Below are 17,546 nucleotides of genomic sequence, written 5' to 3' on the forward strand. Positions count from 1 at the left end.
TTTATATCTACGGTCAGCAGAGGAAGAGCTGCAGAAGCCAGAAGATAAGATAACAAGATGTTCCTCTCCGAAAACGAGATATTGGGCTCTTAAAAAGAAGCCCACGCTCCATAGTAGCATGATACGTTCTGGTCGCAAAAGGGATAAGGTTCTCCATGCTGACAGCTTGGAAAGGAATCGCCAAAACTAATGAAATAATGAACCTCAGATGGGGAAGGAAGCATCTTAGGGATTGAGCTCCTCCTCTCCAGGGACTCCAGAGCCTAGGGAGTGCCCATGGGGCATCCAGCAGTTGGGTTATGTCGCACATATCCCGATGGTTGACTGGGCATGCGACACAGCCCAACCCTTGGATGCCCCCTAGGCACTCCCTGGGCACTGGGCTCCCTGGAGAGGAACCGAATCTACATCTTAGCCAATCATTACCACATTACTACAACCATGATTCATCGTCGCTCAAACTATGGATACTGATGTACATTTGTTTTTACTTTAATTAAGGTTTATGTTGTTCATAAAATAAAGATGTTATTTTTTGTATTTTATATTCCTCTCCATTAGATGTTGAATCAGAGTTTGAGCAATTTTTCTTACTTACTTTGGACTAAAATTTGGCCATTGAGATTTGTATATCACGTAAACTAAATCATGTATTACCAAGTGACGGATATTGAAGCGATATACTTCACTAAGTAGAGACACATAGAAAAACCTTATTGGAAAATTGAGACCTTAGATGTATGTATTTACCAATTGTATCTCTCAACCTAAGCTTGGCTTTTGGATTGGACTCCTCAACTAATGACATTGCAAAATGTCCCCACATATCGTGAAAGAGATATAAATAGAGTTGACACATGTCAACCTAGACAACACGACACATGTCCCCACACAATGATCCCTAGAACACAACATATGAGAAACACCAGTGAAACCCATCTCTGCAACAGCTTCCAGCAACCCTCAAAGTCCATCTCCCCCTCCCCTCTCCCTATCCGTTGTTCAACGTTCAACCGTGTGGTCTTATAACAGCGGCTTTCGTCCAGGCACAATCACATTAAATCGGACCCCCAAGTGCTACTGTCCTCCCTTGGCCAGACAAGGTAGCACCCACATAAGACCATGGCCCATGGCCCATGGCCCACATCCCAGTCCTTCCCAAGCCCAAGCAAAAGACAGAGAAACCATCAAATACTCTCAACCCCCAGAGAGAGAGGGTTTTAGTTCCTCATACCCGGTCTGGACCGGTCCAAACTCCAAACCCGAGAGCTTAAACCGCACACCCACCCCACCACCCACTCTAATGGGGAAGTAATAATGATCAACGATCTGTCAGCTCCGTCTATGGCGAGATAATTACAGAGGCGGTGACGGCCACGTGTAGAAATGGAGAGTCTGGAAATGCCAAAAACCGTCAGTAGCGGTGGTGGCATGTGGACATTGATTGAAATAACGGTCGGTTCAGGTAGTGGTGGGGGTGACCGTTGGAGGATTTGATTCCCATACTCTATTTATGATCCTCGACCCGATTATTCTGTTCCTGTCAAGTCGCAAGTTACCCAAAAAAAAAAATCATAAATTTTGAATGTTTTTTTAATCCAGTAATAAAATGAGGTTTGAGTTCTTCAAGTCTATTGAATAAAAAACAATTCTAAAAAAAATTTAAAATAAAACATAAATTTTGAAAAATCTTTGTTTCTTCTGATTTATATTTCAGAATTAATAAATGTCGAATCATTTTCAGTTTTGTATACTTGAATCAAGCCACTGGTGTGAATCAAATGAATCCAAACAAAAACCTTATGTTATGTGTCTAATAGGCTCGATCTAATATGCTCGATACAGTAAAAATCTTGATTTAACGGGTTACATCAGTTCTGTAACTGAAATTTTTACCGTTTTGATCAAGTGCCTACCAGCTTGACATTTGCCCATGATTCCCATTCAATAGATTTTGATTTGAAGGTTCATTTTTATTACATCATAGGTCTCATGAATTATGACTATTGACCGGACTTAACTAAGTCCATGGAATCTACATCACCTATGGAGAGAAGGGGACAGTGAGGTGGGACCCACTCTAATAGTTAACAGTTGATTGGACTCATTGGAATGTGAGGTGGGACCCAAAGCCCTGAACTGACCTGGCGTGGAGCGGCGGCCAATCCAATCATCAGAGGCAAAGCATCAGAAGAAGAAGAAGATAAGATAGTAAACATGTCCACTTTTAAAAGAGGAAAAGAAGGTAAAAGTGTTCTTTGTATGGGTTGCGGGATCCGAGTCTCAATAACGAGATATTGGGCCCTTCAAAGTTAAAACAGGCCCACACCACCCAAATTACAACTCTACTCTGGTAAGTAAGCAATGTTACCACCGTCTTACAAAGGTAAAATCTTTGATGGGTAAAGGAAACCGGGAAAAAGCACCAACAAAATTATTCAATGTTTGTCAGAAATGGTGGCCCACGTCTCCCATGAACCAACATGCATTATTGTAGAATTAGATTTTGGGCAAGGGATCTCTGTCTAGACTTGTACCACCTACAACAATGCAGGGCCAATGAGAAACCGTGCAGGGGAATCTATTTGATTGGGGAATTATTATTTCATTGAGGGTGAAACGTTATTTCATTGAGGGTAAAACGATAAAATCGCATGATCCTATGTCTGGAGCAGGAACCATGCGACCGATTAGTGTTCTTTTTCTCATTAGATTTTTAATTCATACTCCTCAAAACTGAGTGGTTCAAACAAATTTAAGATTGAGTCATTTGTTTTTCCTTTCTAATAATGCATTAAAGGGATAGGGGTGAAAATGCCAACAATTTTTGGTAAGTTAATGGCATACATCAATCACACGACTGGACACTAAAGGGCAAAGGATCTTTTCCAAACTGTTAGATATCCTTATTTTCCTCTCTCCCTCCTAAGGGGTAATTTTTGTAACTATATTCAAAGGATCCATTTTGGTTTCGGTTTCTATCGATTCCATAAAATCCTAACTTGAAACCAAACTGATATGGGAGCAATATTATTTGGATCATACTAATACTCTCTAGAACCAAATTGAACCCAGTTCGGACCGATTTACACCTTTACAAGGAAGAAGAGGGAAATAAGAAACAAGGATGTCTACCATCCGATGGGGGCAAAGTCAAACCAGCAACTTCTCCCTTAAACTTAGGTTAGTCATCAATGAATTCGATTCTCCTATAGCTGTGGTGGGAGCTGGAGGATCCAGCTCAACTAAAATAGGGGGGTCTTGGTCATTTCACAGGAGCTCACCTATCAAATGACCCAAATACCCTTATTTTTTGCTGGGTTGGATCCTCCAACTCTTTCCACGGATCTTTATCTCCTTCAATTCCCTGTCCAGCCTAATTCCTCAATTCCTTTAATATGGGAGGTTGAAAATGACCACCCTAACCCTGCTCGAACACTCTGCCTAAGTGAGGTCCACCACCCCCTGTTAGAGGAACTGGGGACCTGGGTCGGGCAAAAAACTCGAGGAAATAATTTTCCCTCCCTCCACGGCTGGAGAAGAGCCAGTTCAGTCATCAATGCCCTGTTTTAACACCCTTAGATCCGGATTCGGCTCCTGTCCCGCCGTGGCCAGAGCTGGATCGTCCAGCACCCCCCCACAGATCTTGCCACGTGGATAAGAGACAATCGAACGGTTTTTGCTTCTCTATGCCTTACTTAACCCATTTGTAATATTCGTCCTCTCTCACCCTGTTTAACCCGACCCGTTTAGTTTTGGAATTTTAGAAACCTAAACGAAGTAAAACCCCTTTCGTCTCCCACTTTTCGTTATTCCCTCTCTATTTTCTCCGTCCAACCTGGCGACGAACCCTAGCCAGCGGCGACACCTCATCTCTCTGCAACGAACGGCGGCGAGAGGCGAACGACGGAGAGCGACGAACGGCGGCGAACGACGAACGGCAGAGAGCGACGAATCCTAGCAGCGGCGAACACCTCTCATCTCGTTGCGATACAGGGGAGCTCCACTGCTTGAGCGACTAACGGCGGCGTGCAACGAGCGGCAGTGAAAGGTTCTTCACAGACAGAGGTATTCATCACAAGAGAGCTTGTTGTCCAGCCCTGGATTGTTTGGTCCTGACTATCGTAACAGATCCATCACAAATACAGAGTTCAGAATGATTTAAATACAGATGAATGGAGAATCTCATAAATTTTTAAAACCTTGTACAAACTCCTTTATCCTTTTGAGTTATTAAATAGAACAATGCATTGAGAGTTCATGTTTCAGGATTTGGCTGCATGTTGTTTGGTATTTCAAATCACTGCCTCATCAGAAATCAATTCCAAATGCTGAATGCAGAAGTTGCTTAATCAACCAGTAGATGTTCAGTCAGATGTTCTTGTTTCTACAGAATTAAGAATATACAATTTGAGGACACTGGCAGCAAATTTGATACAGAGACCTTATCTCAACACCCCTCTCCTTCAAAAAAAAATAATAATAAAAAGAGGCAAAAATGAGACCAAGAAAAAAAAAAAAAAAAAAAAAAGAAGAGAGCAAAATTCGTTTCTAGTAAGAGTCATATACAGAAAACTCCAGAGAGTGACCAATTGATTAGCTACCACATATTAGTTCTCTCCTGAAAGACATCTGATACTGTGAAGAGTGTGAAGCCCCTCTGCAGATATACTCCTTCTGACTCTACCCTTTTGCACCACACTACGGGGAGGTGGGTCTGAGTGGAAACATATTAACACGATTGTTAGATTGTCTGTTGCCCCACGCTTTATCGCCTCATCCACCATTTCCTTACAACACAGCTTCCCATCATTGTGCTCCTGGAGTCTCCTCCTAGTGAAGTCAACAGCATTTTGGTTTGAAAATACATCCCATACTCCATCACTACCGATGATCAAGAACTCAGGTTAGTGTAATCATTTTTAGTTCTGGTTCAGCACTCAAGGGTCCGCTTTGCTCACCAGTTTCCTTCATCCCTTGAAGGTGCCAATCCCCGAGAGCCCGGGTTAAACAGGGTGAGAGAGGACGAATATTACAAATGGGTTAAAGTAAGGCAAAGAGAAGCAAAAACCGTTCGATTGTCTCCTGTCCACGTGGCAAGATCTGTGGGAGGGTGCTGGACGATCCAGCTCCCGCCACGGCAGGACAGGAGCCGAATCCCGATCCATTAGAGAGATCGAAGAAATTCCAAAAACCCTTTTTCCCATTTTACACAGTTACGCAGTTGCACCTCGTTGTTATGTCTTTCCCAAACTTCCATAAACGACACACGCGGCCTCACCATTATTCGCTACCCGACATCACATAGAAACACTCCACCCCCTGACTCACCTTCTAGTTTCTCTGAAAATCTTCTCAAAAGCAGAGATTTTTCTTTTCACCTTCAGGTAATTTCGAGTTCAGACTTCAGATGTTCAGTTACCAATTTACCATTACAGTGTAAATCACTCAATCCCTCTTCCCCATAAGCGCAATTTAGCTACTATCATCAGCCAAAAGTATTCTGCTAATGTGGGTCCCCAATTAACGTGCCTTTTTAAAAAAAAAATCTGACAACACGTGCGTGCGGTATTGAAGGTCGCACCCATGGATTCCCCAACCCCACAGAGACGAAGAAGAAGAATACAGAAAAGAAAAGAGAAAAAATTGCAGAGAGTCTGAGATTTGTAAAGATCTTATAGTTTGTATTGAAAGGAATATTTATCTGTTACGATTTTACATATCCATTAATCTATATTTTCTTTCCTTAATGAAGACTCTTTACGGTTTCTTAGGATTACAATGCTTTTCCCAATTTTCTTCACTCCCAAAACGAGCGAAGCAGACACGAGGGGCTTTGATATATGGGGAGATTTAGATTATATCTAATAAAAAAAAGGTAAAATTAAGTAAAAAACCATAAAAGAATCTCGATGCGGGACCTCTGTAATCTTTGTTCATGATCGGGAAACTGACTCTGCCAATTTTCCGATCTTCTCTACTAGCTCCGGCGACAATTTCTTCAATGGTTTCTTCTCTTTTTCCGGCCGAAAATCGAAACCCAGAGCATCTGTTATCTCCTCAGAGTTCCACCCTGCTTTTCTGAGGGTATCCGAAAACCGGTCTGCCTTAAGAAGCAGAGCATCCAACACAGCTTGACTATCTAACAAAATCATATCCTCTTCGAAAAAACCAGAGGCCGATACCTGAACGATTTCTTCCACGTCAGTCTCATTCCACCCACCTTTCCTTAGAACAGTTCCGATCCGTTCCAAATACCCTTCTACCCATTTCGGCAGTTTCCCACGAAATATCGGCCGAGGAATCTCAAAGTACCGATCCGGTGATGAGGAAGACGAAGAAGAGGACGAATTCCTTCGTCTTCTATCGACGGCCGCGTCGCTCCAGAACTCAACCCATCTGGGTGTTCTTCCCCCTGCGGTGCTACCGGAATCTAGGCTTCTGCGGGAGCAATTTGAAGAAGATGAAGATGCTGATGATGATGAAACTGATGTCTTCTCGCTAACGGATCGTTGCCTCTTGAGGACGCAAGGATCATTGTCGCATCTGAACAGGGATTCACGTTCGAAGAAATCCGATAGATCTGATCCGCAGCAGAATACCCGATTCTCATCAACGAAGAAGATGGGGTTTCCTGCTAAAGAGGGGTTGCAAGGGATGTAGCAGTGATTGAAGAGAGGGATCAACAGTGGTGCCCTCTTGAGTGCATTTCGAGCTACACGAAGAGCCTTCTCTGGGTCGGAAGGACGTGAACCCCAAGACTTGGGCCATAGAGCGTTACGTGCAATCTGGAACGAAATCGCTGCGATTGGGAGGTCGAGAGATGCGCGGAGGTGAAGCCGTGATCCTGCGCTGGCACGCCAGTCCGGGAATCCGGGTCCAACCGGGAGCCCAGCAGAGAGAACGGCACGGAGATCAGGTGGGAAAACGAAGCCGAACTCGGCTTCTGCTAAGGCGAACTCGGCGTCAGACAGGCCTAGCTGTACCGAAATGCCGGAGCTCCGGAGGTGGGAAATGACCTTAACAGCGAGGGAAGAGAAAGAATCGAGACCAGTCCGGACGGGAGTGGAAGTGGTGGCAGTGGAAGCAGCTGCAGCACGGGCCGAGAGTCGGCGTAGACCGGCTACATGGCCCGGGTTTAAACTGGTCATTCTCCTTTCGACGTCGACCATGGTGGTCGGAAAGTTGAAGATCTGTGAAAGAATCAGCGGCAGCGCTCTCTTGTAGAGAACTTAAACGCGTCTCAGTCAGTCTCCTCTCTTGTGTATCTATTTCTTTTTCCGAGGGAAAAGGAAAGAGACAGTGGAGAGACAGAGAGAGAGAGAGAGAGAGAGAAAAAACGATGCTTCTACGGGTGGAGGTTTCAGAGAGGGTGAGAGGGTTTAAATGTGTTGGTTTTGTTGGGATGTGAACTGTGAACAAGAAAAGGGGTGAGGTTTTTCTTTTCTTTTATTTATGGGGAATATATATATAGCTGTGAAGGGTGGGACCCACTGGAGATCTTCAGTTGGAGACTTGTTTTTGGAGTGGGGCCGAGCATTTGGTGGAGGAGTTGGATTCCTCTCGCTATAAAAGGCATAATGAGTGAAGTGTTATTACCTATTTACCCTTAGCTTACTACCTGGGCTTACTACCTGGGCTTTTTTACGTTAATGGTTCCCATGTCACACTGCAGAATGCGCTGTGTCACTTCGTGGGCTTTTTTTTTATTTTTATTTTTTATATATATAACAATATTACCCTTTAGTCATACAAAAGTTAAGTCGGTCTATGAAGAAATAAGGACACTAGTTTGGTTTTAGGCTTTTTAGCATTGTTGGTGAAGTGAAGGACAGGGTACCGAGTACAGAGTGACCTTTTGGGTGAGTAGTGGGAAAATTAAGAGCCTTTGACGTGAAAGTAACGGTTAGAAACATTCAACAAAGATGGGGAGTAGTTATATGTGTTCCACTTTTTCAAGATTAATAATAATAATAATAATACGGGCGTTGTTCTCTGTGCCTACATGGGCCTGCCACTCAGGGGATAGGGAGGTCATTGTGCCCACCTAAGGATGTCAATTGGGACGGTTTTCGGTACTTGGGATGGGACGGTATCGGTACCGGTATCAAAAGTATCAATCCCAATATCGTCCCATTTACTTAACGGGACCAAACCTAGATCCCAGTACCGATTACTAGCAGGACGGGACGGTACCAGTTCCTAAACAGTTCTAGGCACTGTAGAAAAAGGAAAAAGTTTAATTGTTCCTAATGGAAAAATCCGATTGTGTTTTCCTTTTTGATTTCCCAAACAAAACCTTATTATCACACATGTTACTGTCACATGGTACTACTGAGTGGAAAAAAGAAAAACTTGGTACATGAAGTTGCTTGCAGGAAGATAGAGTAGCACTGAACCAGGATTTTGAGAGGCGAGACTTCAAGAGCTGCGGCTGTCCCATCCCTAATGCATCATAAATATAATTCTTATACCCTATTTTTTCTCCCCAAAAAAAAAAGATCTTATATATTTTTTCTTTTTTAAAGGGTACTAGTATGTCCGGTACCATTCCGGTACCTTATTGGTATTTTGGTACTGGTACCGTTGGGAATCCCGTCCCAAAACCGTCCCGTCCCATTTATCATTCGGTACCAAAATCAGATACCAGTACCGTCCCATTTACTAATGAGACGGTACGGTACCGGATTTTAGCGGGATGGTTCCCGGTTCCGGTCCCAAATTGACACCCTTATGCCCACCCCATGTGTTTGGGCACAGTTTGCACCCCCAGCACAGAAAACATTCTCCCTAATAATAATAATAGGAAAAATGTTCTCTGTGCTATAGTGCAGCCTGCGCCTAGGCACATGGGCAGCCTGTGCAGGGGGGTAGGGTGGTCATTGCGCCCACCCCCATGTGCCTGGGTGCAAGCTGTGCTGTAGCATAGAGAACAGCACCCCATAATAATAATAATAAGGGATAAAGAATGCCACCCTCGCATAGTCCACACTGCCCCTACGTCCAACACAAGGGCACGCAAAATGATCGTCACACCCTCCAGAAAGATGGAAATGACAAGCGAAGCAGCGGTCATTTTGCGCGCCCATGTGTCTGAACGCAAGGGCATGTGCTACGCAACCAGGTGGCGTTCTTTCTCCCTAACAATAATAAGGGAGAAAGCACACCACCCGTTTGCACTAGACACACCGCCCCTACATCCTGATCGTCGACCCCTGGTCATTTTTGGGGTTCTAGGGGGTGCGACGGTCATTTTCACTTGCCCATGTGTCAAGGTGTAGGAGTGACGTGCACTGTGCGACCAGGTGGAGTTCTCTTTCCCTAATAATAATAATTATTATATGGGCAAGAGATTGTTGTATGGGCCTCTAAAGCCAGCATGCCCACGATAGCCAATGGAAACGTGCACGCAAGCATCGACCTAGGTGAAATTTTTGCATTTCCATGAGGATAGGGTGGTACTTTCCATAGAGGCAGGGCGGTACTGACATACTGTGTCTAGGGTGCAGGAGCCACGCTAGCCACATGGTCTTTGAGAAGCTATTTCTTCTCTCTTTATTTAATAATGTGGTCTTCTTTGTATACAAATTAACATCTATCGAAATTCATCTCTTCCTCTTCGCAAACATGATGTCAGTATAAAAGGGTTGCATATCGATTCTTTTCCTTTATTTTATGAGTAGGGGATCGTTGCTAGGTCGCATAGCCTTTGGGTCCAAACACAAGGAGGGTGAAATGACCACCCTGATCCCATGAACCCATCCCTATTAGATGCATGTGCATGCACTCCTAGCGAGGGGCCACGTGACCTGACAACCTTCCTTTTCCCTTATTTTACTTATGGATGAGAATGTATTTTTCCACCAGATTATCACTTTTGGAGGAATTGAATGAGATACAATAATTAATCTAAAGGTATTTCGAACATTTCATATTACCATATTACATAAGAGTATTTATTAGTCCATTTAGTCTAAACTATTGACTCTCTCCTTTGCTAAGCATAGCAGAAAACTTGTCTAATTTTGTTTTACATTTTCTTAGTAAGAATCCCAAGGGACAATGAGAGGTAGAATAGTCAATTCAATTTATTTTGGATTACTCATCATGGGCTGTTTGACAGAATGATTTTCCAAAGACTTTTCAACTCATCATAATCACCATTTTTTTTTATTTTTTTTATTTTTTACAATGCAAAGTACTACCGGCAAACATGGGATTCTGTTAAAATGTTGGGTCTCAACCCCATCTAAATGCCACGTCATCTCCTTATTATTGATAATTATGAATTCTATCATCTTCAATCCAACTTCAATGGTAGATTTTTGTACTCTTTTTTACTAATTTTTTTTTACCTGTTGTGGTTGTGGGTGGTAAAAAGGTAACATTGTACTTTGGTGAATGTAAAAATATTATTCCAAGAAGGAATAAAATCTAAGGAAAAAAACGTCCACTGTTGGATCCTTCACCGTTGGTGCCATCATCATTCGATGGGACCTCAGGGTTTTTTTTACGTCTTATCAAACATATCCGGTCCGTTCTCTACCCCTTCGCATTGACCCCGAGTGAACCATTGGTTGACGGCTGCTTCTTGTATCAAAATCAAGAAAGTATTGGTCTGATCTGGTCTGATTCTGGTTCTGATTTAAAAAAGAGGTTACTTACGTCCCACGTGCCTGGTGCATGATGCTGTAGCACGATTTTGACCAATTGGTGTTGGGACTTAGGAGTTGGCTACACTCCAAAAGGAGGTGAATTCAAAGTCATTTTAATCAGCCTTTACTCACATGGAAAGTCTCCCTTTCATATTCTTATAATAAGGAACACCTACAGAGGGCTCTACCATACCTCCAACTGGGCCCTGAGGACAGGGACATGGTGGAATTTGAAATGAAGGTTTAAAAAAGCTCGGTAATTGGGTATGAGATCAGTCTCCAATAGGGTTTGAAAAATCAGACTGGATCAGCTAGGCTGATCAGGATCGGAGTAGACTTTGAGGGGATTCTCCGATGCTTAAGGTTAATTCTTTAAACAACAATACAAATTGGCATAGCGATATGCATAAGAGATAAAGATTGATCGATCCCCTTAGATTCAAGAGGCAATCCTAAGAATCGGTGTTGAGAGACTAATAATAGGAGGGAATTTAGGGAAGGAAGTTGAATCATTGTAAGAGTTTAATATGAAAGGAGATTATCGTTGAGAGCTCCTAAGGGAAAGTCCTGATATAGCACGATACCTCGGCGAGCCAGATAGAAAGTTTCCATATAACATGACAACCTAGCATATCCCGCGATCAAACCGATCTTGTATGGAAACTAGGTTTTGGAGGGGGAGAAGTTGTAGATTTCCACTGATACTGGTCAGGATGGATTAGGATCCTGATTCCTATTTTTCAAACCCTAGTCTCTACCGATTTCAATTCAAATTGAATAAACCTGAAATTGATCAATAATTGATCAAACTTGGTGGAACTTGGCCTAACTGATCGGCTGAAGGTACTGTTTACATAAAATCGGGTTAATCAAATCAGCCGATTCAGCCAATTTTGGTCCAAGTTAGAAAACCATGCTTGGAAGTGTACACATCGCAGGAACGATTATTCCTCTAATTGTGAATTTGTGATTGGGGAAAAGGCTAGACACACTTCCCACATATTGTGAGCTAAAGTCCGTTGTGTCTATCTCTCTATTCCCCCTTTGAAATGATCTCTACCCTTCTTGTATGATACCTTGTTCCACACCCTCATTGGTGCCATCCTCTAGCTTACTGTAAGGAAGTGGTGTGTCTATCCCTCTCCCTTGTGATAATTAGATATAAGAAACTCTTCTGCCACTGCACATAGATTCTAAAGCCGTTTGTTTAGGAGAAGGTGGGATAAGATTGTTGGGAAGATGGAACCCACATGTTGGTGGGGCTTTTTAAAGGTGAAAATATTGAGGTAAAATTACTTTTCTCATGAACAAAGGAGTAGGATTTTGAAGTGTCACATCAACAGACAAAATAATTTATGATGCCCCTTTAGCTTTTGTAAGTTCATCCCCCCAAATTAAGAAGTATCGGGTGGAATTTTAAAATGCCACATCAATAGTTCTCACCCCAATTCTCCATCTCATGAAAGTCCCCTCTAAACAATCGGGGCCTAATAGATGAGAAGAGGGAGAAAGGGCCAAAGGCAGAGGAGCCCATGCCCACCCACCAAAAATAATAGTGAAAGGTCGCTGTCCTTGTTCATACACCCTCATGCCTCAATACACTAAAGTACAGAACACCCCCAATTGTCCCACCACCTCTTATTCAATCCTTGGCACTCATAACAAGGGTACTACACTATTGCCCTTGCCCACCTCTTCCTCTATTTGGTCATTTCATTCACACTAAGCTACTATCCATTTGAATCCAAACACAAAGGGTTCCTTACTGAAATTTTATTTAAAAAATCACTAAAGTGAAGCTTACATGATAATTCTTGATTCTTAAGTACTATACCTTTACTTAAATTAACACTAATAGTTGAAATCTTCTTAAGCTTGAGATTTGAAATTGGGGACTTTGCTTGATTCTTTTGACTTTTGGGACTTAGGGATCAAGAAAGAAGATTATCATGTGAACCCTTGTGTCTTGAACCTCGTTCCTCATTTAAGACTAATTCCCTTGATTTAATTTTTAATTTTTAAATTAGAACCATGGTTAGGGGCTTATAATCATTTGGTTGGTTGGTTGGTAAATTAGTGGTCAACGACTTCATTTTTTTAATTGATTAGTTAATAAAACTCTTTTTTACTTCATAAGCTTACGTATGCGCGTTATTATCATATAGATTATATAATATAATTAAGGCTTCTACCCAAAAAAAAAAAAATTAAGGTGGAAATTTTCGTCAGGATGGAGAGAGAGAGAGAGGGTACAGATGAGTTTCTCCACCACACCAATCTACTCTCCTTTAGCTATAGAAATTTAAGTCAAATTCAATATTTCAATTTGCTAGGGTTAAGGGTCAATCCTCCAAAATTAAACATCTTCGAATCCATATGATGAAGGAAATCAATGGTCAAAAATATCGACTCTCCTACTGTATGAAATCGATCGTTCTCCTAAAAATCCGATCCAACAATAAAGAAGGTAGGGTATCCTTTCACCATTGGTGAAGGGAAACTCGGTCCTTTTTTGGCTCTCACTCCCCTAATTGGTTATTGAGGGAGCAAATTAAAAGATGAGTTTTGGAACCCATAGGAATATGAATATGAATATGAATGAGAGAAAGAGGGGATTGGATTTGTAGGACATTAATATTGAGGAGTACATGGGCCATGGAGGCAATTAGGAAGCTTGTCTTAGCTTAAATGTCCTACAAATCCAAATCCAAATCCAATCTAGGAAACATCAACAAAGGTGGAACCTTTGGGATCCCCTAATGGATGATGGAGAGGACACTGGGACATGGTTGTCCATGGGAGGAGTGGGCAAAGTTGGGTTCCACTCCCACCAAGAGAACCAATGGAGATAAGTTACAAGCCCAAAGGTATGAAATGGAAGGGTACCCAAGTCTTCTCAAGTGGTAGTGGTTGCCAACACCATTGCTCCCTTGTCTTCTATACCTCTGCCAACAAACAAACATATAGAGTCATTTTTATCAATCCTAATGAAAATAACAGATTTGGGTAAGTCCCAATCCCAACACCCCATAGGACCTCCTCCCTCTTATGAGATGGTTGATAGGCTCTCTCTCTCTCTCTCTCTCTCTCTCTCTCTCTAATGCTATTAAGAATTTTAGTATTAAATTAGTTAGGTTGGGTAGCCAAAGATTTTGAGAGAAGAGGGTTTTCACCATACCAATACTTGAGCCTTAGTTTCCAAAGTACCACACAAAGATTTCACAGTCAGAGACAGTGACCAACCTAATATATAGTAAAGACAGTGTTAAAGCAGATCATAAATTTAAAGAAAAAACCAGAGATGTCTGGTCCTATATAAAGCTGATCATCCATCATAGTTATTGCAAAACAACATCTCCATGAAATATAGACATTCATGCACATTGAAATAATTTGGGATCCTTTGTACTTTTATGTTCCCTATTAATGTTGTGGAAGAGTATTGGTAGGGGTAGCTAGAAGTATCTCTAATCTAGGGCTAGATTCATAAATAAAGATTTATAAATACTTTTAAGATTTGGTTTTGTTTTAATGAGCTTATGAGAATGATTTATTATTTTGAGCCACACGGTAGGATGATGTGGACAAATTTATCCATTTGGTAGATAAGCTAAGATTTAAATTTAGCCCATGTCAAATTCCAAGATCAAATTTAACCAAATACCCTATAATTTATTTTGGGAAAAAGAATTCTGTCTGGGAGTGTGGCCTAGGCCAATAGTCTCATGAGTCTATCTTTCTCATCCCTATATGAAAAGACATCTATGCCCCCTTTGTTTTGATGAGGAGAGAGTTAGACACATGGGAGTGTTGGCGTGGCCACAAACACTTATGTATATTCTCAGCCATCTATGTCCCAAACAGAAAACTACATCTCATTTAATTTTATGCATCCATGTATATTCTCAGCCATCTGTATATATCCATGCACCTCTCACTCAGTCACGTCTTTTTTACTTGGCCAACTCTGTTTGTGCTGAAACTTAACATGTGTTAATATGCCTAGTAAAGTAAAACACTTTACTATTTGCCATTTGACAGAACATGGATTAGTCCATTTGATAGAGGACACCACATACATCTTAATGGACAAATTTTTTAATCCAAAGTAAGCTAGGAGAGGTACTCAAACTCTGATTAAGTTTTAATAAAATTACCAAAATGCCATCTAATGGAGATGAATATAAAATACAAAATGGCCAATTTTATAATTGTAGCTACTCCCTCCACTCTTTTTAAGCTAAAATTGTACCAATCAGATGCTTACATGGTCCTCTATCACATGGATTAACCCATGTAGTGTCATGTAGAAAATAGTAAAGTGTTATACTTCATTAGGCATAGTAATAGAGAAAAAAAAAATTCCATATATATGTATGGACCAAGTTTTCCTTTACCCACGGTGAATGGGATCCCATTCACCGTGGGGCGGTAGAGGGTGAGAATGGGTATCAAGACGGCATTTTGGAACATACAAAAATCCTAAGTGGGTTTTGTGAACCCTAGGATGGTAGGTGAACCATCTTGGGTGGAGGGAAGCTTAATCCTATATATATACCTTTTTTTTATTTTTGATAGCAAGAGAATTCATTGCAACAACGAGTCAGTACAAACAATGGCTTCTGCTTCGGACAAACGGAGAAGCCAAGGAGTGGTGAGAGGCCAAATAATCAGGGACTCAACTGAAAAGGCCAACCTGACGAAGGAATCGGCCACAAAATTGACAAACCTTGGAATAAAAAATAAAAGAACAGTCATCAAAAGATTTTAAAAGATGAATAATATCATGAACTAAACTATCAAAAGCAATATCCGGATCCGAATAATCCTATATGTATACAGTTGCAATACGATTTGTCAGAAATTGGACAAGAAAATTAATTATACCTACCAAGTTTTCTATAAAAAAAATTCAGATTCCAAGTTGAAGTAGATGGGATGAGATAGTGACTTGTTATTTGACAGCAGGTACTCAAAACCTCAAACACAACTAGACGACAAAGATAGAGAAACTAATTAATATATAGCCATTAAGTATCATGGACATCATTTGAATGCTAAACCCCCTCTCCCCCCCCCCCCCCTTTCCCTTCCCAAAAAAAAATCTTTCACTCATCATAAAACTACCTCTCTAGCTACCATTAGTGATGAATCCTATTCCTAATTGGAAACACATAGGTATAAGCATTGATGTTCCTTTAGGGCTAAAGTTAAAAGCCAAATTAAATTACACCTTACCTTTCCCTTTATAGGCATTTAAAATCTAAGCTTACCTAGCCGTCCTATCTTTCCTCTTTTAGATGTCAATACGTTGACCACTTATTACTCCGTGTAATTTTAATGCTATTTAACTCTAGGTGAGGGAAATCAAAGATCATAATCATCCCCCCCCTCAAAATATAAAAGGTTGTCTTTTCTTCCGGGAGTGTCCACTCGAAAGCGCTGATCCTGTATCTGATGAGAATAGCTTGATGTGAAAACTTATAAGAATTTAGGCACTCTCTCCTTAACGGCTGACTTTTAAGCATGAGTTCTTCTGAAGTCTCAACAAGTGGTATATGATATACTTGAACACTCACTCCTTCCTCCTCCTAACAAATCTTGCTATGAACCTTAAATGTTAGTTCTTCACACCTAAATGATCTTTAATTATTAGTTTTTCACGATATGCATATAACAGTGACGTCAGTTGTGATGAAGTACTACACTAAATATGCATATTAAGCACATAATACAAGGTTTAAATATATTAAGTGTACGCATGCTGAGAAGAAAGGAATAAAATTGTTTTGTAATTTGTAGGGTAGAGCCTTTGGCTGCTCTAAGTCCAATATAGTTTTTTGTTAACACTTGTGGATTATTTTAAGGTCTTCTTCTAAATTAACTTTTTAAGCTTAAATTAATTAAAGATGTAACTCAACAACCCATGTGCTTCTACAATGTTCCATAACATTTTCAAAAGAACAAAAAAAAAAAAAAAAAGAGTGATTCTTTACTTAAGAGGTTGTTAGCTAACTAGGGTTTGTAAGTTGTTTCCATAGGGAATAATAATTGGGAGTGTTTAAAGGGTTATTATAAAAGTGAATTTGGAAAAGAAAAGGTATCATAGCTGCATTAAAATAAAAGATCAAAAAAGTTGATAAAGAGATGGATAAGGTTCTGATCTATAAGTTTGAAACAAATAAGAGGAAAGCAGCTTTGTTATATACACATAAATCAGCTATATAAGGATTAGGGAAAGGCTTTTCTTCTTTTTTAAAAACACTTAAAGATGGATGGATCAATCGATCAGATAAAGTGATAGGTATGGAAGGTTGAGAGATAATCACTCGTGTGGGGGACATAGCTTTTGAATGGAAAGAAAGAAAGAGAATATAAATATTTATGTATCATTCTTTTTCATGAGACGCGTGCGTGTGATGGTGATGGAATAAAGGGGTTGGTTTGGATGTTAAACTTCTATGTTGGTTTTGCTTTGATATGAACTTTAGAGCATATGATATAAGCAGTAGAGATCCCGTGTAGTTTAAGGGATTCAAAGTAGAGATGGAAAGAGACCCACAACCCCAAAAAGAAGAAGTAAAAAAAGGCAGCAAGAATATAGGGCAAACAAGTTGAATATATATAATTTTCATCAATAGAAGTTCAGTAAAAAAAAACTCACCTCCCACCCTACCCCCCACCCCCCCAAAAAAAAAAGTGATTACCATTGGGGGGGGAGGTAGAAGTGCAACTGAAGATCACTGTAGTGAGAGAAGGGCTCAAGCATAAATTAGTCTTTCTTTTGCTTCAGATTCATCACTTTCATGTTTCTGGGTGTCAAAAAAAAATACATCACATCGATTACCTAATAAAGCAGAGTGGAATCACGATCTGGTATGGTTACGAGCC

General features: G+C 40.8%; 1 protein-coding gene across 1 annotated transcript; it reads right to left on the reverse strand.

The window, feature by feature from the left end:
- Window positions 1-5,909: 5,909 nt before the first annotated feature.
- On the reverse strand, window positions 5,910-7,339 carry LOC122660889. The gene has a single exon (XM_043856143.1). The coding sequence runs from the start codon at window positions 7,170-7,172 to the stop codon at window positions 5,937-5,939; it is 1,236 nt and encodes a 411-aa protein (XP_043712078.1). The 5' UTR covers window positions 7,173-7,339; the 3' UTR covers window positions 5,910-5,936.
- Window positions 7,340-17,546: the final 10,207 nt, after the last annotated feature.

This window comes from Telopea speciosissima, chromosome 5 (assembly GCF_018873765.1).
Source record: "Telopea speciosissima isolate NSW1024214 ecotype Mountain lineage chromosome 5, Tspe_v1, whole genome shotgun sequence".
NCBI lineage: Eukaryota > Viridiplantae > Streptophyta > Magnoliopsida > Proteales > Proteaceae > Telopea > Telopea speciosissima.

Bases quoted from the DNA above. Each gene is read 5' to 3' on its own strand.
- LOC122660889 (XM_043856143.1), bottom strand. From the start codon at position 7,172: ATGGTCGACGTCGAAAGGAGAATGACCAGTTTAAACCCGGGCCATGTA.